This window comes from Oncorhynchus mykiss, chromosome 23, assembly GCF_013265735.2.
Source record: "Oncorhynchus mykiss isolate Arlee chromosome 23, USDA_OmykA_1.1, whole genome shotgun sequence".
In the NCBI taxonomy this organism is placed as follows: domain Eukaryota; kingdom Metazoa; phylum Chordata; class Actinopteri; order Salmoniformes; family Salmonidae; genus Oncorhynchus; species Oncorhynchus mykiss.
The window spans coordinates 32,501,524-32,522,792 of NC_048587.1; the positions used below are offsets into that span (position 1 = coordinate 32,501,524).

The 21,269-nt window shown below is 40.3% G+C and overlaps 1 protein-coding gene across 3 annotated transcripts in view; it reads left to right on the plus strand.

The window, feature by feature from the left end:
* Positions 1-21,269, plus strand: part of LOC110502602 (tau-tubulin kinase 1) — a 39,934-nt gene that overhangs the window by 12,257 nt on the left and 6,408 nt on the right. For all 3 annotated transcript variants that reach the window (XM_036960219.1, XM_036960221.1, XM_036960220.1), the window contains exons 11-13: positions 929-1,133; positions 1,516-1,697; positions 14,209-14,758. In XM_036960219.1, coding sequence (XP_036816114.1) covers positions 929-1,133; positions 1,516-1,697; positions 14,209-14,758 — 937 coding nt within the window. The remainder of the gene's footprint in view (positions 1-928; positions 1,134-1,515; positions 1,698-14,208; positions 14,759-21,269) is intronic.

The following is a 21,269-nucleotide window of genomic DNA, read 5'->3' on the forward strand; positions in this document are numbered from 1 at the left end:
AAATTGTCAAAGACTCCAGCCACCCAAGTCATAGACTGTTCTCTCTGCTACCGCATGTCAAGCAGTACCAGAGCGCCAAGTCTAAGTCCAAGAGGCTTCTTAACAGCTTCTATCCCCAAGCCATAAGACTCCTGAACATCTAATCAAATGGCTACCCAGACTACTTGTATTGCCCCCCCCCCCCCCTTTTTGCACCGCTGATACTCTCTGTTGTTATCATCTATGCATAGTCACTTTAATAACTCTACGTACATGTACATTTTACCTCAATTACCTCGACTAACCAGTGCCCCCCCGCACATTGACTCTGTAGCAGTACCCCCCCCTGTATATAGTCTCACTATTGTTATTTTACTGCTGCTCTTTAGTTACTTGTTACTTTTTATTTCTTCTTCTTATTTGTATTTTACATTCTTTATAACTGTATTGTTGGTTTGGGGCTCGTAAGTAAGCATTTCACTGTAAGGTTCACTGTTGTATTCGGCACATGTGACTAATAACATTTGATTTGATTTGATTTGAACAGTGTATCCACTACTTATCAACCAGATTGAACAGCAGAAAGGAATTCAAATGGGATCACACTTAAGAACATTTTGGACACATTAATATTAAATATTAAAACCTCCAGCTAGCCAAGAGATTGTACAATTCCCATTACCTGTAGCCTAATTTACATTCAAAAATCAGGAACAAATAGTCCAATGCCTTGTTGTGATAATTCATTCAGGATTAGAATGCCACTATGAGAATTTGTAGCACACTGTTTGCATTTGAAGTGGTACAGGATATTTTCGACAACACAAATCTATTTAATTTACTGGTTGTTTTGGAAAAGAGAATGTGTTCTCAATAACTTACCTGGTTAAATAAAGGCAATCAATAAACAAATAGTAAAAATGTCAGTGTATGTTCTGTGCTTTCCCAGGGTGGTGAACGTGACTCTGATTCCTGGGGAGCTGCCGAGGGAGAACACAGATGACGTTCTACAAGATGAGCACCTGAGTGACCAGGAGAATGCTCCACCTGCAGTACCTAGCAGGCCTTGCGAGGGGACACGACCCCAGGCGGAAGGCGAGGCATGGAACGACACCGACTTCAACCGCAACCAACTCAGGATCAGCATCAGCAAGGTACAGGAGGGACCATCTAATACATCCTCTGTGTGTCTCACTTTGGTGATGGCAGCACTGTAAAACATGGCCTTACATTCTTTAAATATACTCAAAGTTAGAAATAAATTAAAAGGGCTAGTTTAGTTTCTTGTTGGTTTTCAATTACCATCTATTACATTCAGAGGATATAGACATACCTGGTTGTAGATAGAGCAAGAGATATATTTCAGGTACTGTGTTTACCATGAATTTACAGTGCTCAAACATGGTAAAGCAAATAGTAATGCATTTACAGTACAATTCAAGCTAGAATTCTTATTTGAAATTAGTCAACAGAATAGGTCTAACTCTTGACAGTGCTTTCTAACAGTGGTAACCCTAGAAACCCTCATTCCCCCAGGGACAGTTGGCTGCGGAGGAGGAGCCTGCTAGAGGGGTGTGTCCTGAGGCCACTGTGGGTGGAGCTCCCCCAGAAATGACTGGTGCTCAGGTCTGCGCTCTGCGGTACCGGAGGATCAACAGCCCAGAGTCAGACCGTCTGTCCGGCGCAGATGGGAGACCAGATGTCTACGATAAACGAGGGTGAGGGCTCTATAGAGTGCAGACAAGTTATAATACACTTTTGTGGAGATGTATACTTTATGTACACCATACATGCATGAAATTGATTTTATAAAGACCTTTTTGCATCAGCACCAGCCTCAAAATCAAATCAAACCTTATATGTCACACGCGCCCGAATATAACAGATAGACCTTACATTGAAATGCTTCCTTACCAACAATGCAATTTTAAGAAAATACTTTTTTTTAAGTAAGCGATAAGAGAAACAAATAATTAAAGAGCAACAGTAAATAACAATAGCGGAGCTATATGCAGGGCGTACCGGTGTTGAGGTAATTGAGGTAATATGTACATGTAGGTATAGTTATTAAAGTGACTATGCATAGATAATAACAGAGAGTAGCAGCGGCGTAGAAGAGGGGGGGGCAATGCAAATAGTCTGGGTAGGCATTTGATTAGCTGTTCAGGAGTCTTATGGCTTGGGGGTAGAAGCTGTTTAGAAGCCTCTTGGACCTAGACTTGCCGCTCCAGTACCGCTTGCCGTGCGGTAGCAGAGAGAAGAGTCTATGACTAGGGTGGCTGGAGTCTTTGACAATTTTTAGGTCCTTCCTTTGACACCGCCTGGTATAGAGGTCCTGGGTTGCAATAATCTTGGCCCCGGTGATGTACTGGGCCGTACACACTATCCGCAGTAGTGCCTTGCGGCCGGAGGCCGAGCAGTTGCCATACCAGGCAGGGATGCTTTCGATGGTGCAGCTGTTAAACCTTTTGAGGATCCATCAAATCTTTTCAGTCTCCTGAGGTGGTTTTGTCGTGCCCTCTTCATGACTGTCTTGGTGTGTTTGGACCATGTTAGTTTGTTGGTAATGTGGACATCAAGGAACTTGAAGCTCTCAACCTGCTCCACTACAGCCCTGTCCATGAGAATGGAGGCATGCTCAGTTCTCCTTTTCCTGTAGTCCACAATCATCTCCTTATTGTCTTGATCATGTTGATTGAGAGGTTGTTATCCTGGCACCACACGGTCCTCCCTATTTTTTTAAATTGTATTTTACCTTTATTTAACTAGGCAAGTCAGATAAGAATAAATTCTTATTTTCAATGACAGCCTAGGAACAGAGGGTTATCTGCCTTGTTCAGGGGGCAGAATGACAGATTTGTACCTTGTCAGCTCGGAGATTCGATCTTCCAACCTTTCGGTTACTAGTCCAACGCTCTAACCACTAGGCTACCTGCCACCCATGTGTCGGTGATCAGGCCTACCCCTTTTGTGTCATCAGCAATCTTAATGATGGTGTTGGAGTCATGCCTGGCCGTGCAGTCATGAGTCAATCAATCAATGTGTTTTTAAAGCCCTTTTTACATCAGCTGATATCTCAAAGTGCTATATAGAAACTCAGCCTAAAACAGCAAGCAATGCAGATGTAGAAGCACGGTGGCTAAAAAAAACTCCCTAGAAAGGCAGGAACGTAGAAATAAACCTAGAGAGGAACCAGGCTCTGGGGGGTGGCCAGTCCTCTTTTGGCTGTGCCGGGTGGAGATTATAACAATACATGGTCAAGATGTTCAAATGTTCATAGATGATCAGCAAGGTCAAATAATAATAATCACAGTGGTTCTAGAGGGTGCAACAGGTTTTACCTCAGGAGTAAATATCAGTTGGCTTTTCATAGCCGATCATTCAGAGTTAGAGACAGCAGGTGCAGTAGAGAGAGTTGAAAACATCAGGTCCGGAACAAGGTAGCACGCCTGGGGAAAAGGTCAGGGTTCCATAGCCGCAGGCAGAACAGTTGAAACTGGAGCAGCAGCACGACCAGGTGGACTGGGGACAGCAAGGAGTCATCAGGCCAGGTAGTCCTGAGGCATGGTCCTAGGGCTCAGGTCCTCCGAGAGAAGAGAAAGAGAGAAAGCGAGAGAGAGAATCAGAGGGACCATACTTAAATTCACACAGGATACCGGATAAGACAGAAGAAATACTCCAGACATAACAGACTGACACTAGCCCCCGGACGCATAATTTCTGGAGGCTAAGACAGGAGGGGTCTGGAGACACTGTGGCCCCGTCCTACTATACCCCCGGACAGGGCCAACCAGGCAGGATATAATCCCACCCACTTTGCCAAAGCATAGCCCCCACACCACTACAGGGATCTTCAACCACCAATTTACTACCCTGAGACAAGGCCGAGTAGCTCACGAAGATCTCCGCCACGGCACGAACCCGAATGGCGCCAACCCAGACAGGAAGATCACGTCAGAGACTCAACCCACTCAAGTGACGCACCCCTCCTAGGGATGGCAATGAAGAGCACCAGTAAGCCAGTGACTCAGCCCCCATAATAGGGTAAGAGGCAGAGAATCCCAGTGAAGAGAGAGGAACCAGCCAGGCAGAGACAGCAAAGGTGGTTCGTCGCTCCAGTGCCTTTCCGTTCACCTTCACACCCCTGGGCCAGACTACACTCAGTCATAGGACCTACTGAAGAGATGAGTCTTCAATAAAGACTTAAAGGTCGAGACCGCGTTTTCGTCTCTCACATGGATAGGCAGACCATTACATAAAAACGTAGCTCTATAGGAGAAAGCCCTGCCTCCAGCTGTTGCTTAGAAATTCTAGGAACAATAAGGAGGCCTGCGTCTTGTGACGTGTAGGTATGTACGGCAGGACCAAATAGGAAAGATAGATGGGAGCAAGCCCATGTAATGCTTTGTAGGTTAGCAGTAAAACCCTAATATGATCACATTTTTTGCCTCTAGTCAAGATTTTAGCAGCCGTGTTTAGCACAAACGGAAGTTTATTTAGTGCTTTATCCGGGTAGCCGGAGAGCAGGGCATTGCTGTAGTCTAATCTAGAAGTGACAAAAGCATATATACATTTTTCTGCATAATATTTGGACAGAAGGTTTCTGATTTTTGCAATGTTACGTAGATGGAAAAAAGCTGTCCTTGAAACAATTTTGATATGTTCGTCAAAAGAGAGATCAGGGTTCAGAGAAACGCCAAGGTCCTTTACAGTTGTATTTGAGATGACTGTAAAACCATCAAGATTAATTGTCAGATTCAACAGAAGATCTCTTTGTTTCTTGGGACCAAGAACTAGCATCTCTGTTTTTCCGAGTTTAAAAGTAAAACATTTGCCGCCATCCACTTCCTTATGTCTGAAACGCAGGCTTCCAGGGAGGGCAATTTTGGGTCTTCACCATGTTTCATCGAAATGTACAGCTGTGTATCGTACAGGGAGTACAGGATCGGACTGAGCACGCACCCCTGAGAGCCCCCGTGTTGAGGATCAGTGTGGTGGATGTGTTGTTACCTACCCTTACCACCTGGGGGCGGCCCATCAGGAAGTCCAGGATCCAGTTGCAGAGGGAGGTGTTTAGTCCCTGGGTCCTTAGCTTAGTGATGAGCTTTGAGGGCATTATGGTGTTGAACGCTGAGCTGTAGTCAATGAATAGCATTCTCACATAGGTCTTCCTTTTGTCCAGGTGGGAAAGGGCAGTGTGGAGTGCAATAGAGATAGCATCATCTGTGGATATGTTGGTGTGGTATGCAAATTGAAGTGGGTCTAGGGTTTCTGGGATAATGGTGTTGATGTGAGCCATGACCAGCCTTTCAAAGCATTTCATTGCTACAGACGTGAGTGCTACAGGTCGGTAGTCATTTAGGCAGGTTGCTTTAGTGTTCTTAGGCATAGAGACTATGGTGGTCTGCTTGAAACATGTTGGTATTACAGACTCGGACAGGGAGAGGTTGAAAATGTCAGTGACACTTGCCAGTTGGTCAGCGCATGCTCGGAGTACACGTCCTGGTAATCCGTCTGGCCCTGCGGCCTTGTGAATGTTGACCTGTTTAAAGGTCTTACTCACATCGACTGCAGAGAGCGTGTTCACACAGTCATCTGGAACAGCTGATGCTGTCATACATGTTTCAGTGTTACTTGCCTCAAGGCGAGCATAGAAGTTATTTCGCTCGTCTGGTAGGCTCATGTCACTGGGCAGCTCTCGGCTGTGCCTCCCTTTGTAGTCTGTAATAGTTTGCATGCCCTCCTACATCCGACGAGCGTTGGAGCCGGTGTAGTATGATTCGATCTTAGTCCTGTATTGACACTTGGCCTGTTTGATGGTTCGTCAGAGAGAATAGCGGGATTTCTTATAAGCTTCCAGGTTAGAGTCCCACTCCTTGAACGCAGCAGCTCCTTGAAAGCGGCAGCTTAAACCCCAAAGAGCAAGCAATGCAGAGGCAGAAACACAGTGGCTAAGACACACCCCTGAAACGCAGGAACCTAGAAAGAAAGCTAGAGAGGAACCAGGCACAGAAGGGTGGCCTGTCCTCTTCTGGCTGTACCGGTGGAGATTTAAGAGTACATGTGACCATTAAGGCCAGATCGTTTTTTCAAAATGTTAAAACGTTCATTGATGACTAGCATGGTCAGATTAGTAACCATGATGGCTATAGAGCAGCCATGCTCAACAGGCGGTCTGGATCCGGACCCGGAATGGGGTCAATACGGACCGCAGGTCCCTACACAGGGGGGGAGTAGTGGGAGAATGCATTAGATCACAGTACACCAGATAAGACAAGCTGACCCTAGCCCCCAGGCACATACAAGCTATTGCAGCATAACTACTGGGGACTGAGACATGGGTCAGGAGACACTGTGGCCCCGTACAACATCACCCCTGGACGGGGCCAACCAGGAAGGAGTTAACCCCAACCACTCTTCCAAAGCTCAGCCCCCACACCACTTAAACCTAGAACCGCCTGACCTTTCAGCCTATAAGTACCCACTAGAGAACGTTGCCGATCTTCCTCTTTAGTATATGCATCAGATGCATATAAATCTGCAAGATGCAGCAAACATTATATTTGTGTAAATATAGTGCATTTGGAAAGTATTCAGACCCCTTGACTTTTTCCACATTTTGTTCCCCCAAATCAATCTACACTCAATACCCCATAATGGCAAAGCAAAAACAGGTTTTTAGATTTTTTTGCAAATGTATAAAAAATAAAAAGCTGAAATATCACATTTACGTAAGTATACAGACCCTTTACTCAATACTTTGTTGAAGCAACTTTGGTAGCGATTACAGCCTTGAGTCTTCATGGGAATGACGCTACAAGCTTGGCACATCTGTATTTGGGGAGTTTCTCCCATTCTCCTCTGCAGATCCTCTCAAACTCTGTCAGGTTGGATGGGGAGCTTAACTGCATAGCTATTTTCAGGTCTCTCCAGAGATGTTCGATCGGGTTCAAGTCCGGGCTCTGGCTGGGCCACTCAAGGACATTCAGACACGTGTCCCGATGCCACTCCTGCATTGTCTTGGCTGTGTGCTTAGGGGCGTTGTCCTGTTGGAAGGTGAACCTTCACCCCAGTCTGAGGTCCTGAGTGCTCTGGATCAGGTTTTCATCAAGGATCTCTCTGTACTTTGCTCCGTTCATCTTTCCCTCGATCCTAACTAGATTCCCAGTCCCTGCCGCTGTAAAACATCCTCACAGCATGATGCTGCCACCACCGTGCTTCACCATAGGGATGGTGTCAGGTTTCCTCCAAAAGTGACACATGGAATTCAGGCCAAAGAGTTCAATCTTGGTTTCATCAGACCAGAGAATCTTGTTTCTCATAGTCTGAAAGTCTGTAGGTGCCTTTTGGCAAACTCCAAGCGGGCTGTCATATGCCTTTTACGGAGGAGTGGCTTCCTTCTGGCCACTCTACTATAAAGGCCTGATTGGTGGAGTGCTGCAGAGATGGTTGTCGTTCTGGAATGTTCTCCCATCTCCACAGAGGAACTCTGGAGCTTTGTCAGAGTGACCATCGGGTTCTTGGTCACCTCCCTGACCAAGGCACTTCTCCCCCGATTGTTCAGTTTGACCAGGCGGCCAGCTCAAGGAAGAGTCTTGGTGGTTCCAAACTTCTTCCATTGAAGAATGATGGAGGCCACTGTGTTCTTGCGGACCTTCAATGCTGCAAAAATGTTTTTGTACCCTTCCCCAGATCTGTTTCTCGACACAATCCTGTCTCGGAGCTGTACGGACAATTCCTTCGACCTCATGGGTTGGTTTTTGCTTTTACATGCACTGTCAATTGTGGGACCTTATATACACAGGTGTGTGCCTTTCCAAATCATGTCCAATCAATTGAATTTATCGCAGTTGGACTCCAATCAAGTTATAGAAACATCTCAAGGATGATCAATGGAAACAGGATGAATCGGAGCTTAATTTCGATTCTCTTAGCAAAGGGTCTGAAGACATATTTAAATAAGGTATTTCTGTTTATTTATTTTTTGACATTTGCCCCCAAAAATGAAAAACCTGTTTTCGCTTTGTGATTATGGGGTATTGTGTGTAGATTGAAGATTTTTTTTTTTTTTTAAGTCAAGGGGTCTGAATACTTTTCAAATGCACTGTTTATAAAAAATATATATATATAAAAATAACAATAGTTATTTGTTTAGATAGAGTCATGGATATGTTTTGTGCAAGTCTACAAAGTCCTAGAAAAAACATAGGCCTGTAGCCTATTTTAGTTTCCCTTTATCACGAGATACTAGGAGTGGTGGGTGGAATCAGGCGCAGAGAACAGGGTTCAGTAGATTGTCAATTTATTCTCCGGCGCACAAAAACGGTCACGCCAACACACAGTGACCATACAATTGACCAGCCCAAACACAGGACCAAAATAGTCCGGAGAATACATACACGAAAACCACCATACAACAGAGTAACAAAAACAATAAACTAAATAACAACCGTGAAGCTAATGCGAACTGCGCTGAAACAAGCAATCAACATAGACAGGAACAATCACCCACAAAAACCCAACACCAAACAGGCTACCTAAATATGGTTCCCAATCAGAGACAATGACTAACACCTGCCTCTGATTGAGAACCATATCAGGCCAAACATAGAAATAGACGAACTAGACATGTAACATACAATGCCCACTCAGATCACACCCTGACCAAACAAAACATAGAAACATACAAAGCAAACTATGGTCAGGGTGTGACACCCTTACAATAAAAACATTACAGTGTAATCAATTTGAACAGCTTTATTTGCAGAATCGATTAGTCATAGAGTTAGTAATAGAGTTATAGTAATAGAGTTATAGTAATAGAGTTATAGTAATAGAGTTATAGTAATAGAGTTATAGTAATAGAGTTATAGTAATATAGTTATAGTAATAGAGTTATAGTAATAGAGTTAGTAATAGAGTTATAGTAATATAGTTATAGTAATAGAGTTATAGTAATAGAGTTAGTAATAGAGTTATAGTAATAGAGTTATAGTAATAGAGTTATAGTAATAGAGTTATAGTAATAGAGTTATAGACATAGAGTTATAGTAATAGAGTTAGTAATAGAGTTATAGTAATAGAGTTAGTAATAGAGTTATAGTAATAGAGTTAGTAATAGAGTTATAGTAATAGAGTTATAGTAATAGAGTTATAGTAATAGAGTTATAGTAATAGAGTTATAGTAATAGAGTTATAGTAATAGAGTTATAGTAATAGAGTTATAGTAATAGAGTTATAGTAATAGAGTTATAGTAATAGAGTTAGTAATAGAGTTATAGTAATAGAGTTATAGTAATAGAGTTATAGTAATAGAGTTATAGTAATAGAGTTATAGTAATAGAGTTATAGTAATAGAGTTATAGTAATAGAGTTATAGTAATAGAGTAATAGTAATAGAGTTATAGTAATAGAGTTATAGTAATAGAGTTATAGTAATAGAGTTATAGTAATAGAGTTATAGTAATAGAGTTATAGTAATAGAGTTATAGTAATATAGTTATAGTAATAGAGTTATAGTAATAGAGTTAGTAATAGAGTTATAGTAATAGAGTTATAGTAATAGAGTTATAGTAATAGAGTTATAGTAATAGAGTAATAGTAATAGAGTTATAGTAATAGAGTTATAGTAATAGAGTTAGTAATAGAGTTATAGTAATAGAGTTATAGTAATAGAGTTATAGTAATAGAGTTATAGTAATAGAGTTATAGTGATAGAGTTATAGTAATAGAGTTATAGTAATAGAGTAATAGTAATAGAGTTATAGTAATAGAGTTATAGTAATAGAGTAATAGTAATAGAGTTATAGTAATAGAGTTATAGTAATAGAGTTATAGTAATAGAGTTATAGTAATATAGTTATAGTAATAGAGTTATAGTAATAGAGTTATAGTAATAGAGTAATAGTAATAGAGTTATAGTAATAGAGTTATAGTAATAGAGTTATAGTAATAGAGTTATAGTAATAGAGTTATAGTAATAGAGTTATAGTAATAGAGTTATAGTAATAGAGTTATAGTAATAGAGTTATAGTAATAGAGTAATAGTAATAGAGTTATAGTAATAGAGTTATAGTAATAGAGTTAGTAATAGAGTTATAGTAATAGAGTTATAGTAATAGAGTTATAGTAATAGAGTTATAGTAATAGAGTTATAGTAATAGAGTTATAGTAATATAGTTATAGTAATAGAGTTATAGTAATAGAGTTATAGTAATAGAGTTATAGTAATAGAGTTATAGTAATAGAGTTATAGTAATAGAGTTATAGTAATAGAGTTATAGTAATAGAGTTATAGTAATAGAGTTATAGTAATAGAGTTATAGTAATAGAGTAATAGTAATAGAGTTATAGTAATAGAGTTATAGTAATAGAGTTATAGTAATAGAGTTATAGTAATAGAGTTATAGTAATAGAGTTATAGTAATAGAGTTATAGTAATAGAGTTATAGTAATAGAGTTATAGTAATAGAGTTATAGTAATAGAGTAATAGTAATAGAGTTATAGTAATAGAGTTATAGTAATAGAGTTAGTAATAGAGTTATAGTAATAGAGTTATAGTAATAGAGTTATAGTAATAGAGTTATAGTAATAGAGTTATAGTAATAGAGTTATAGTAATATAGTTATAGTAATAGAGTTATAGTAATAGAGTTATAGTAATAGAGTTATAGTAATAGAGTTATAGTAATAGAGTTATAGTAATAGAGTTATAGTAATAGAGTTATAGTAATAGAGTTATAGTAATAGAGTTATAGTAATAGAGTTATAGTAATAGAGTTATAGTAATATAGTTATAGTAATAGAGTTATAGTAATAGAGTTATAGTAATAGAGTAATAGTAATAGAGTTATAGTAATAGAGTTATAGTAATAGAGTTAGTAATAGAGTTATAGTAATAGAGTTATAGTAATAGAGTTATAGTAATAGAGTTATAGTAATAGAGTTATAGTAATATAGTTATAGTAATAGAGTTATAGTAATAGAGTTATAGTAATAGAGTTATAGTAATAGAGTTATAGTAATAGAGTTATAGTAATAGAGTTATAGTAATAGAGTTATAGTAATAGAGTTATAGTAATAGAGTTATAGTAATAGAGTAATAGTAATAGAGTTATAGTAATAGAGTTATAGTAATAGAGTTAGTAATAGAGTTATAGTAATAGAGTTATAGTAATAGAGTTATAGTAATAGAGTTATAGTAATAGAGTTATAGTAATAGAGTTATAGTAATAGAGTTATAGTAATAGAGTTATAGTAATATAGTTATAGTAATAGAGTTATAGTAATAGAGTTATAGTAATATAGTTATAGTAATAGAGTTATAGTAATAGAGTTATAGTAATAGAGTAATAGTAATAGAGTTATAGTAATAGAGTTATAGTAATAGAGTTATAGTAATAGAGTTATAGTAATAGAGTTATAGTAATAGAGTTATAGTAATAGAGTTATAGTAATAGAGTAATAGTAATAGAGTTATAGTAATAGAGTTATAGTAATAGAGTTATAGTAATAGAGTTATAGTAATAGAGTTATAGTAATAGAGTTATAGTAATAGAGTTATAGTAATAGAGTTATAGTAATAGAGTTATAGTAATAGAGTTATAGTAATAGAGTTATAGTAATAGAGTTATAGTAATAGAGTTATAGTAATAGAGTTATAGTAATAGAGTTATAGTAATTCATAAAGTCCAGTTACAGCACAGGTGAAATGATTTACTGTATTCCTGAACAAAAGCACCAGTGCATAAACAACTAAAATATGAATTGCATAAATAAATAGCATATTTTAAGTTTATTATGTTACTAGTTTTTGCTTAGAAGCCAGATCAATGCTTCCGTGCGAGTGGTGCTGAATGCATGGACAGCATGGATATTCTTGGAAAAAGTGAAATTTGGAAATAGAGCTGGACCTCTTGAATTATGAGTTATTTGACAAAGGTATGTGTAATAGAAACTGCAGAATATTCTCTTTCTAACATGCTGACCACACCGCTCGTTCACGTAGCGTGCGTGAGCATGGCAAAATAAAATGTACACATATATGTTATTCAATCTTTGCACTCACACTGCTCGCGTGCGTCAATGAGCATCTGCGTAGCCAGGCGCTAAAATAGAACTTGGTTTTATTTGTGACGCTTGACGCGCTGAAAGTCCCGGCTCTCCCATCTTCTCCTTGGTTTTTAGAAGCATATAGCCACGCGGGTGATTGAAAGATTACTGAGGTCCACACTCCAGTCCAGAGTTGGTAGTACAGTTGTAATCCACCTTAAAGTTGGTTGCCAACCGCAATATAAAGACCAAAGAAGAAGAAGCCTGAAGGAGGATAGATTACTAGAATCAAACTTCCCCATTATTCTGTGGATTAATTGTTGGAGAAGAGGACCTTGTGCATTTCAGGTAAAATAACAACCCAATGTTTATATCCCAAAATAAATTACCTAGCAACAGCAAGCTAGCCAGCTAAATTGCCATAAATGTTTAATGCTTTTCGACCTCTCCCCAAATTAATATAGTTGGTTGAGTTTATTTTTTATATTTCAACCTGTGTGTCCTGATCGCGTCTGGTGTGGGTGAACAAAATCAACATGCGCGCGATGTCCGTGTGCGGTCTGATCAGCATGTAATACTAAATAGAAATCGCAATGTTTTACCTGCATGTGACTCTGAAGGAGGATTTGATTAAGTGATGCTCCTTTACATGCATCTGTTAATTACAAGATGCGCCCATCTCTTAATGTACAATTTATCAACTGATAGGCCTAATATTGTCACTCATTACATTATTGTCAATATAATCTTGTCTATAAGTTGTCTTATTATGTGTGAAATTAGCTTCGGTATAGTTTTGGTATAGTTTAGGTGTAGTGTTGATGTGCAGGCTGACTGGCATCGTTTCTTTCCCGCTCATCAAGTTGGGTGCAGTCAAGGATATGTTTTTCATTATTCTAAAGTCCCAAAGCAGCACACAGCATGTTTTCGTTTCCCTTACAATGTATTTGATTAGTAATACAGTTATAGTAAATAAAACAGTTATGTAACAGCTTCCTTTTACAAATTAAAATGTAAAAGAGAATGGTATCAACACGCAAGGCGTGCGGTCAAATTATTAACATGAGCGCCAACATAGATAAATAAGCGTAACACAAACTCATCGTTACACTATTGTTGTTTTAAATTAAAACGACCTCTTCACCCTCATCATTCAGTTAGGCCTAATTCAGATTCAGTTGTGAAGTAAGGTGCACAATTAAATCACCCATTCATCAGTTTGGTCATTCATACAGTGAGGAAAGAGAAGCATTAGCATCTGGCTGGGTACCAGCGTCCTACAGCACATTGTCTTGGCGGATTGAGTTAGGAATAGGTGTGGTCAGCATGTTAGGAATAGGTGTGGTCAGCATGTTAAGAATAGGTGTGGTCAGCATGTTAGGAATAGGTGTGGTCAGCAGGTTAGGAATAGATGTGGTCAGCATGTTAGGAATAGGTGTGATCAGCATGTTAGGAATAGGTGTGCTCAGCATGTTAGGAATAGGTGTGGTCAGCAGGTTAGGAATAGATGTGGTCAGCATGTTAGGAATAGGTGTGGTCAGCATGTTAGGAATAGGTGTGGTCAGCATGTTAGGAATAGGTGTGGTCAGCATGTTAGGAATAGGTGTGGTCAGCATGTTAGGAATAGGTGTGGTCAGCATGTTAGGAATAGGTGTGGTCAGCAGGTTAGGAATAGGTGTGGTCAGCATGTTAGGAATAGGTGTGGTCAGCATGTTAGGAATAGGTGTGGTCAGCATGTTAGGAATAGGTGTGGTCAGCATGTTAGGAATAGGTGTGGTCAGCATGTTAGGAATAGGTGTGGTCAGCATGTTAGGAATAGGTGTGGTCAGCATGTTAGGAATAGGTGTGGTAAAACAGGTAAAAAGGCTCCAAATGCTTTTCTGTTTGTGATTTTAAAAGTCTGACAAATTAGCAGTGTAAGATACAAACATTTAGGAAAAGTCAGGGAAGGAGCAGGACATAGTTTTTTGGGGGGGTTCTAGTGTTATGGGATGTGAACAGACCACTAACTTACTACCCTGAGACAAGGTTGAGTATAACCCAGGAAGATCTTCCCCACCGACTCACACACACACACACACACACACACACACACACACACACACACACACACTGAAAACGCAACACACAGTCAAGTTACCAAGATTTTGGACAGTGATTTTTTTGTCTCCCCACCAGGTCTCGTATGGACATCCTGGGATCCCCGTCCCGCTACGTGCACTCCTCCCAGCCAGCCCAGATGCACTCCCTGGAGGGAGGAGGTGGGGACCGGCAGGGTGGCGGTGGGAGACCAGGCCAGGAGGTCTCCGTTGCCTCCGCGGCTGACCCCGAGGCCCACAGTAACGCCTTCATCCGGTCTGTACCACTCGCCGAGGAGGAAGACTTTGACAGCAAGGAGTGGGTGATCATTGACAAGGAGACTGAGCTCCAGGACTTCCTGGGTCTCCTGGGCCCGGGTGCCGAGCCCACCACCTCGGGGCCCACCACCGATGAGGAGCCGGAGGAGCTGAAGCCACTGGATGAACTGGAGGAACGGAGGAGGTTACGGGGAGCTGTAGGTGGAGAGGTGGTGGTGAGGCCTAAGATGCGAGCAGGAGGCATAGTGGCACTTCCGGAAGGGGAGGGGTCTAATGGGGCTAGTCCTGGACACTCGGGTTATCACACTCTGCCTCATAGCCGTGGACAAAGACCACGGCCACAGTCGGAGCACTTTGGAGCTCAAGGACAGGTAAGATCAAGGGACTGCGGGGTGGAGAATTGGTGTGTGTCTTGGTGTGTGAGTGTGTTTGTATGGGTTGGGGTCCATTTGAACTGAATTGAAATTCTAATTAAATTGAAATGTACTTGGCCACCTGTCTGTCTTCGTCTGCATCTGTGTTTGTCTTTCTGCGGGTATATGTCTATGTTATTTTGGGCCGTGGGCCATTTCCTGTTATTTCCTGTGTCGACAATGTAACTGGACACAATTTGAATGAATGGTATACTTATTCTTAATCTTCTCAGCCATTGGTAGTTACTTTTTGAAGGTCAATTTATGTACACCCAGTGTTAATTTGACCAATAACAGTGCATTACATAGCTTACTGTATTTTTGCTTCATCTATCCACTGACTAAAGCCTATAATTACCAAGCTGTCATAAAGTCAATGGATAATGTTTTATTTATACCGGTAGTATTGTATTTAATAAGTCATCCAGTGTGTGCAAGAGGACTGCAGATTCCTATCTCCTATGAAGAATGAATTCCCTCCATCCGGGATACACAGCTGTGCAAGTGAAACACACTTCATGAAGCACAGCAGTGTGGAGGAACAGTTATCGGCAATGGTTCAATTCTGGCCATAGTTTTAATAACATTAATTTTGTCAGCTACTGAAATGGGTGGAGCGAACGTTCCTTTGTAGTTTGCTTTTTTAATTTTTTTATACAAAGAGTTATTTTGCAAGAGAGACCTGTTCAAGATAGCAACCATTGCAACCATTTTGTGCTGATGATGCAGGATAATGCTGTTGTGTGAATACATGTTCTGATAGATGATATGTTATGGGTTCAGACGGTAAACTGCTCCAGACAGTTACACAAAAACTGTTTCACAAAACAAGTAGGGATATGTTTCTCCTCTCTCTCCTCTCTCTCAGCGCCATGTCAATCTCAGCCCCTCGGAAACCCCATTCAATATCTTGCCAGAACAACTTTGGCCCTGTGCCTGCATATCCATATCCAGTGACAGTCCGCAAACACTGAAATGCTCGAACATCTGTTTTTATTCATTCAAAATAAAACCCAACCCAAACCATTGCGCTTCGGTCTCGTTTATCCCTCCCTAAAAAAAGAGATTGAAAAATAGATCCCTCCCCTTATATTTCTGCTGTATGTGCGTGTGTGTGTGGTGTGCTCACTACAACATGCACACAGACACACAGAGACCCAGACATTCCCCTGCCAGCAGAGATAGAGAAGAGACGGAGTCTTCTTGGCCACACCCACGCCTGATGCCTTTCTCCTCCACTCTTATTGGTCTTTTTCAGTTGGAGGAGGACAGGCCCCACCCCCACCACTCTTTCCCGAGGCCCAACCAATTGAGGAGATTGGCGTCGTACGTGTTCTCGTCCTCTACCCTGGAGACGGAGCAGTATCCCCATGGTAATTCGGAAGCTGGGGCGTTGATCCAGAGAAGCCGCTCCGCCGAGAGCAGCCCCGCCCGTCTCCCCTCGCGGCGCCACATACCCCTGGTACCCGGCAGCCCCGGGGGGTCGCGACCCAGACACTCTGTCCTCAACCTGTCCCGACTCCAGATACAACAGATGCTGGCCAAACTAATGAATAAGACGTGATCGGATAAAAAACCCAGTAAGGGTTGTAGCTAGCGTTTTGTGTAATCACATACAGCGCTTTTTCCCAAACCACAACAACAATACATTCTGCTCCCTCCTCCACCTCGTCACAGAAATAAACACAATCCTGGCTATATCTAAGTGGACTGGAGGGTTTAACAAAAGGGAATATTACAACAAATATTACTTTTTTATTTATTGTGCAATAAACTGGGGCCGGCCTGTACCCTGTGCTCCAGATAAGCCTGTGGGCCTGTAGACCAGGAGTAGTATGGTCGGGTTTCGTCCTTCTGGAGGAAATGCAGGCAAGGTCACTGGATACGAACCTCAGGCTCCTAAAATGGCCACTCCACGAGGCATACAGCTCAGTGGATATTGTGGATGTGGAGGGAGAGAATAGAGCTGGGAAGATAAACCGAAGATTATCAACACCGACCATAACGATCACTAAACGCAGGCATTTTGCTGATATTGTTCATTACGATAAGTAGCCTATACTAGAGAAATGTCAAGTTTGAAATGAAATATGTTTGCTAATATGGGTGATTGTATGGAGCGATTTTAGTGCCAACAGAGCCAAATTCATAGTTAGAAAATTCATGTAACATGCAAAATTAGCTTCAGAAACCGCCAGAAGTTTCTACCACAGAGAGAGTTTGATTATGTCTGTTCTCCTCTACCAGTTCTATAAAGGCAATGTACCAGGATGTTGTCTATGGTTTTGAATCTGAATTTAGAGAACTGAATTTGAAAACTGAATCTGAGCGCATCTGAGAAGTTGAATGTATGAAACTTTGATCAACTTGAAATAATAGTTTGTAAACTTCATACACAGACAATGAATGCAATATCGGAATATCTAAATATTGAATTTGAATATTCAATTTAATTGAAAATTAATTTTAAATATTCATTCAATTCAGTTTAAAATCATGAAACACAAGTTCAATTTATGAATTAAATTATTAAATTGTTGCATTACAAATTCAAAAATATTACATTCAAACGCAATATCCGAATACAAATAAAAACATTATGGACTTCAAATATAATTTCTGTTGGCACTGAAATCACTCCATGTGATTGTTAATGGCACAATTGATGGCTACAACCAAGTTAGTAGTAGTACTCGTTTAAAGAAGAATAAAACAACTGTGGTGCAATTTTATGTTATAAACTTTTTATCGTTTTTGCATCAATTTAGGCAATTTATCGCGGTATGGATTTTTGTCTATATCACCCAGCTTTAAAAGAGAGACAGAGGGAGAGATGGGTATTGTGAGAAAAGAGAGAGGAGAGAGAGAGAACGATCCACATGTTTCAAAAACTTGTACACCACAGACACTGTACACTCCACTTTACTGTACACTCCACTTTACTGTACATTCCACTTTACTGTACACCCCACTTTACAGTACACTCCACTTTACTGTACACTCCACTTTACTGTACACCCCACTTTACAGTACACTCCACTTTACAGTACACTCCACTTTACTGTACACTCCACTTTACAGTACACTCCACTTTACTGTACACCCCACTTTACTGTACACCCCACTTTACTGTACACACTTTACTGCAAAGATGCTGTTTTTATTCAAGCGCTGAGTACTGTAGCTTTGTTAGAGGTAGACTTTTAGGGAAAGAGTTTTCTGCTCATTTCTGCTCTGCCCAGGCTTTCATCTGCACATGCTTAAAGTGCTTTAAGACTGGCTTTTGTGTGTGTGTGTGTGTGTGTGTGTGTGTGTGTGTGTGTGTGTGTGTGTGTGTGTGTGTGTGTGTGTGTGTGTGTGTGTGTGTGTGTGTGTGTGTGTGTGTGTGTGTAGGGGGGATAAGTATTATTCCCCTTCTACTCATTATTATCATCATCACCACAAACACAATTACCCTCTTCATCACCATGTATTGTTCTTGTTTGATCAAGTTTAAGGTTTTGTTATTTAAAATAACGAAGCATAGCAAAATGTTGAATGGCTATTCCGGATGCTGCTTTATCATAGTCAATGTGCCAGGATGCAGAGATGAACAGAGATGGATTCTATATGATTGTTTACTGTCTGAGGGTCAATTATGGGCCATTATAGGCAATAGATTCATAGGCAATAGATTGATAAGCAATAGATTGATAGGTAATAGATTCTATCATTTTAGTGGAATGCTGCTTTGTCTTACCACATATAAATGTTTATAACATGTATGTAGAATGCCTATAACATGTCTATAATATTGTATTATTCATATGCACACAAACAATTGCATCTGTTTTTTTTCATGTCAGTTTTGACAGTTTTACCAGTGTTACCAGCAATAATTATTCATTTTTCATAATTTTATAGTTTATAATGTTTATTGTTGTCAATCGTTTCATTTCTCTTGCCTTTGATACTGCTGTTTGGACTCTGGATAGAAGACAGATCTTGTTGCTTCAAGAACATGCCTTCATTTTGCTGCACCAGTCACAACTATAGATTGTGTGAAATGTCCATATTGTCAAATTTGTTGCTCACTTATGTAATTGTTTAAAAGGAGGGGATTAAGGACGAAATTCAATTGAACCTGTCCTAGCTATGTTTATGCAATGTTTGTTTACAAACATATATACTTGTGAGAGGAGTCTACCTGGTAATAGTAGTAGATTTAACTTTTTTACAAAGTAGAACGGAATTTCCGAACTCCTTTAGTTATAATTGTTTCATGACAGGATAGGAGCAGAAGAAGGGAGACAGAGTAGAGGGAGCAGAAATAGCTCATGCGAGGATCAAACTGGGATCCATTCTGCAGGGGGATGAAGGCCTTCAGTGCATTCGGAAAGTATTCAGTCCCCTAGACGTTTTCCACATTCTGTTACATTACAGCCTTATTCTAAAATGTATTAAATAGTTTCCCCCCCCCCCCCCCATTATTCGACACACAATACCCCATAATGACAAAGCAAAAACTATTTTTTAGAATTTTTTGCAAATGTCAACAAAAAAAACCCCGGAGAATATCACATTTACATAAGCATTCAGACCCTTTACACAGTACTTTGTTGAAACACCTTTGGCAGCAATTACAGCCTCTTGGGTATGACGCTACAAGCTTGGCACACCTGTATTGGAAGAGTTTCTCCAATTCTTCTCTGCAGATCCTCTCAAGCTCTGTCAGGTTAGATGGAGAGCGTTGCGGCTCAGCTATTTTCAGGTCTATCCAGAGATGTTTGATCGGGTTCAAGTCCGGGCTCTGGTTGGGCCACTCAAGGACATTCAGAGACTTGTTCCGAAGCCACTCCTGCATTGTCTTGGCTGTGTGATTAGGGTAGTTGTCCTGTTGGAAGGTGAACCTTTGCCCCAGTTTGAGGTCCTGAGCGCTCTGGAGCAGGTTTTCATCAAGGTTCTCTCTTTAGTTTGCTCTGTTCATCTTTCCCTCGATCCTGACTAGTCTCCCAGTCCCGGCCACTGAAAAATATGTCCACAGTATGATGCTGTCACCATCATGCTTCACCGTAAAGATGGTGCCAGGTTTCCTTCAGAAGTGACACATGGAATTCAGGCCAAAGAGTTCAATCTTGGTTTCATCAGACCAGAGAATCTTGTTTCTCATGGTATGAGAGTCCTTTAGGAGCATTTTGGCAAACTCCAAGCGGGATGTTATGTGCCTTTTACTGAGGAGTGGCTTCTGTCTGGCCACTCTAGAAATAAAGTCCTTGTTGGTGAAGTGCTGCAGAGATGGTTGTCCTTCTGGAAGGTTCTTCCATCTACACAAAAAGTCTGGAGCTCTGTCAGAGTGACCATTGGGTTCTTGGTCACCTCCCTGACCAAGGCCCTTCTCCCCTGATTTCTCAGTTTGGCCGGGCGGCCAGCTCTAGGAAGAGTCTCTTGCTGGTTCCAAACTTCTTTCATTTAAGAATGATGGAGGTCACTGTGTTTTTGCGGACCTTCAATGCTGCAGACATTTTTTGGTACCCTTCCAAAGATCTGTGCCTCAACACAATCCTGTCTCGGATCTCTATGGACAATTCCTTGAACCTCATGGCTTGGTTTTTGCTTTGACATGCAGTGTCAACTGTGGGACCTTATATAGATAGGTGTGTGCCTTTCCAAATCATGTCAAATCAATTGGATTTACCACAGGTGGACTCCAATCAAGTTGTAGAAACATCTCAAGGATTATCAATGGAAACATGATGCACCTGAGCTTAATTTCGAGTCTCATAGCAAAGGGTCTGATACTTATGTAAATAACGTTTTTCTTTTTTTTTTTTTTTACATTTGCAAACAAATCTCAAAACCTGTTTTTGCTTTGTCATTATGGGGGTATTGTGTGTAGATTGAGGAGGGTTTTTATTTATTAATCAATTTTAGAATAAGGCTGTAACGTAACAAAGTATGGAAAAAGTGAAGGGGCCTGAATATTTCCTCGAATGCACGGTATATGGTTCCAGAGCAGAGAGTCTCATCTGCTTGCTTTAGGCCAGTAGTAGTAGGATTTAACCATAGAGATCCAATAAACATTGATTGATGCTCAATGTTAAATTCCAGTCTTCCTTCCATCAAATCTAAGCCGATGTGACACCCATGTCGATGAAACTTTGCAAGTAAACTTGGTTGGAGGTACACAACATATTCCCTCCCTCTCATCATGATCCATTTGTATTCTAATTCCTAATTCTATGGATTTAACAGTACCCAACACCGCTCTGTCATTTCATTTGACCGTGGGAAAGGAAGAGCTATGCAGCGTAAACAAGACAATGCAGGTTTAATTGAATTGAGACCATGTAAAGATTGTTATAATGAGCAAAAAATATCTTCTAATACACTTGCCTTTTTGGTCTTCCATCAATTTCACTTTTTCAGAGATCTAATAATGAAACTCACTGAATGTATTTCTCAACCTCTGGTTAAGCTCAGTTCTGAGGCT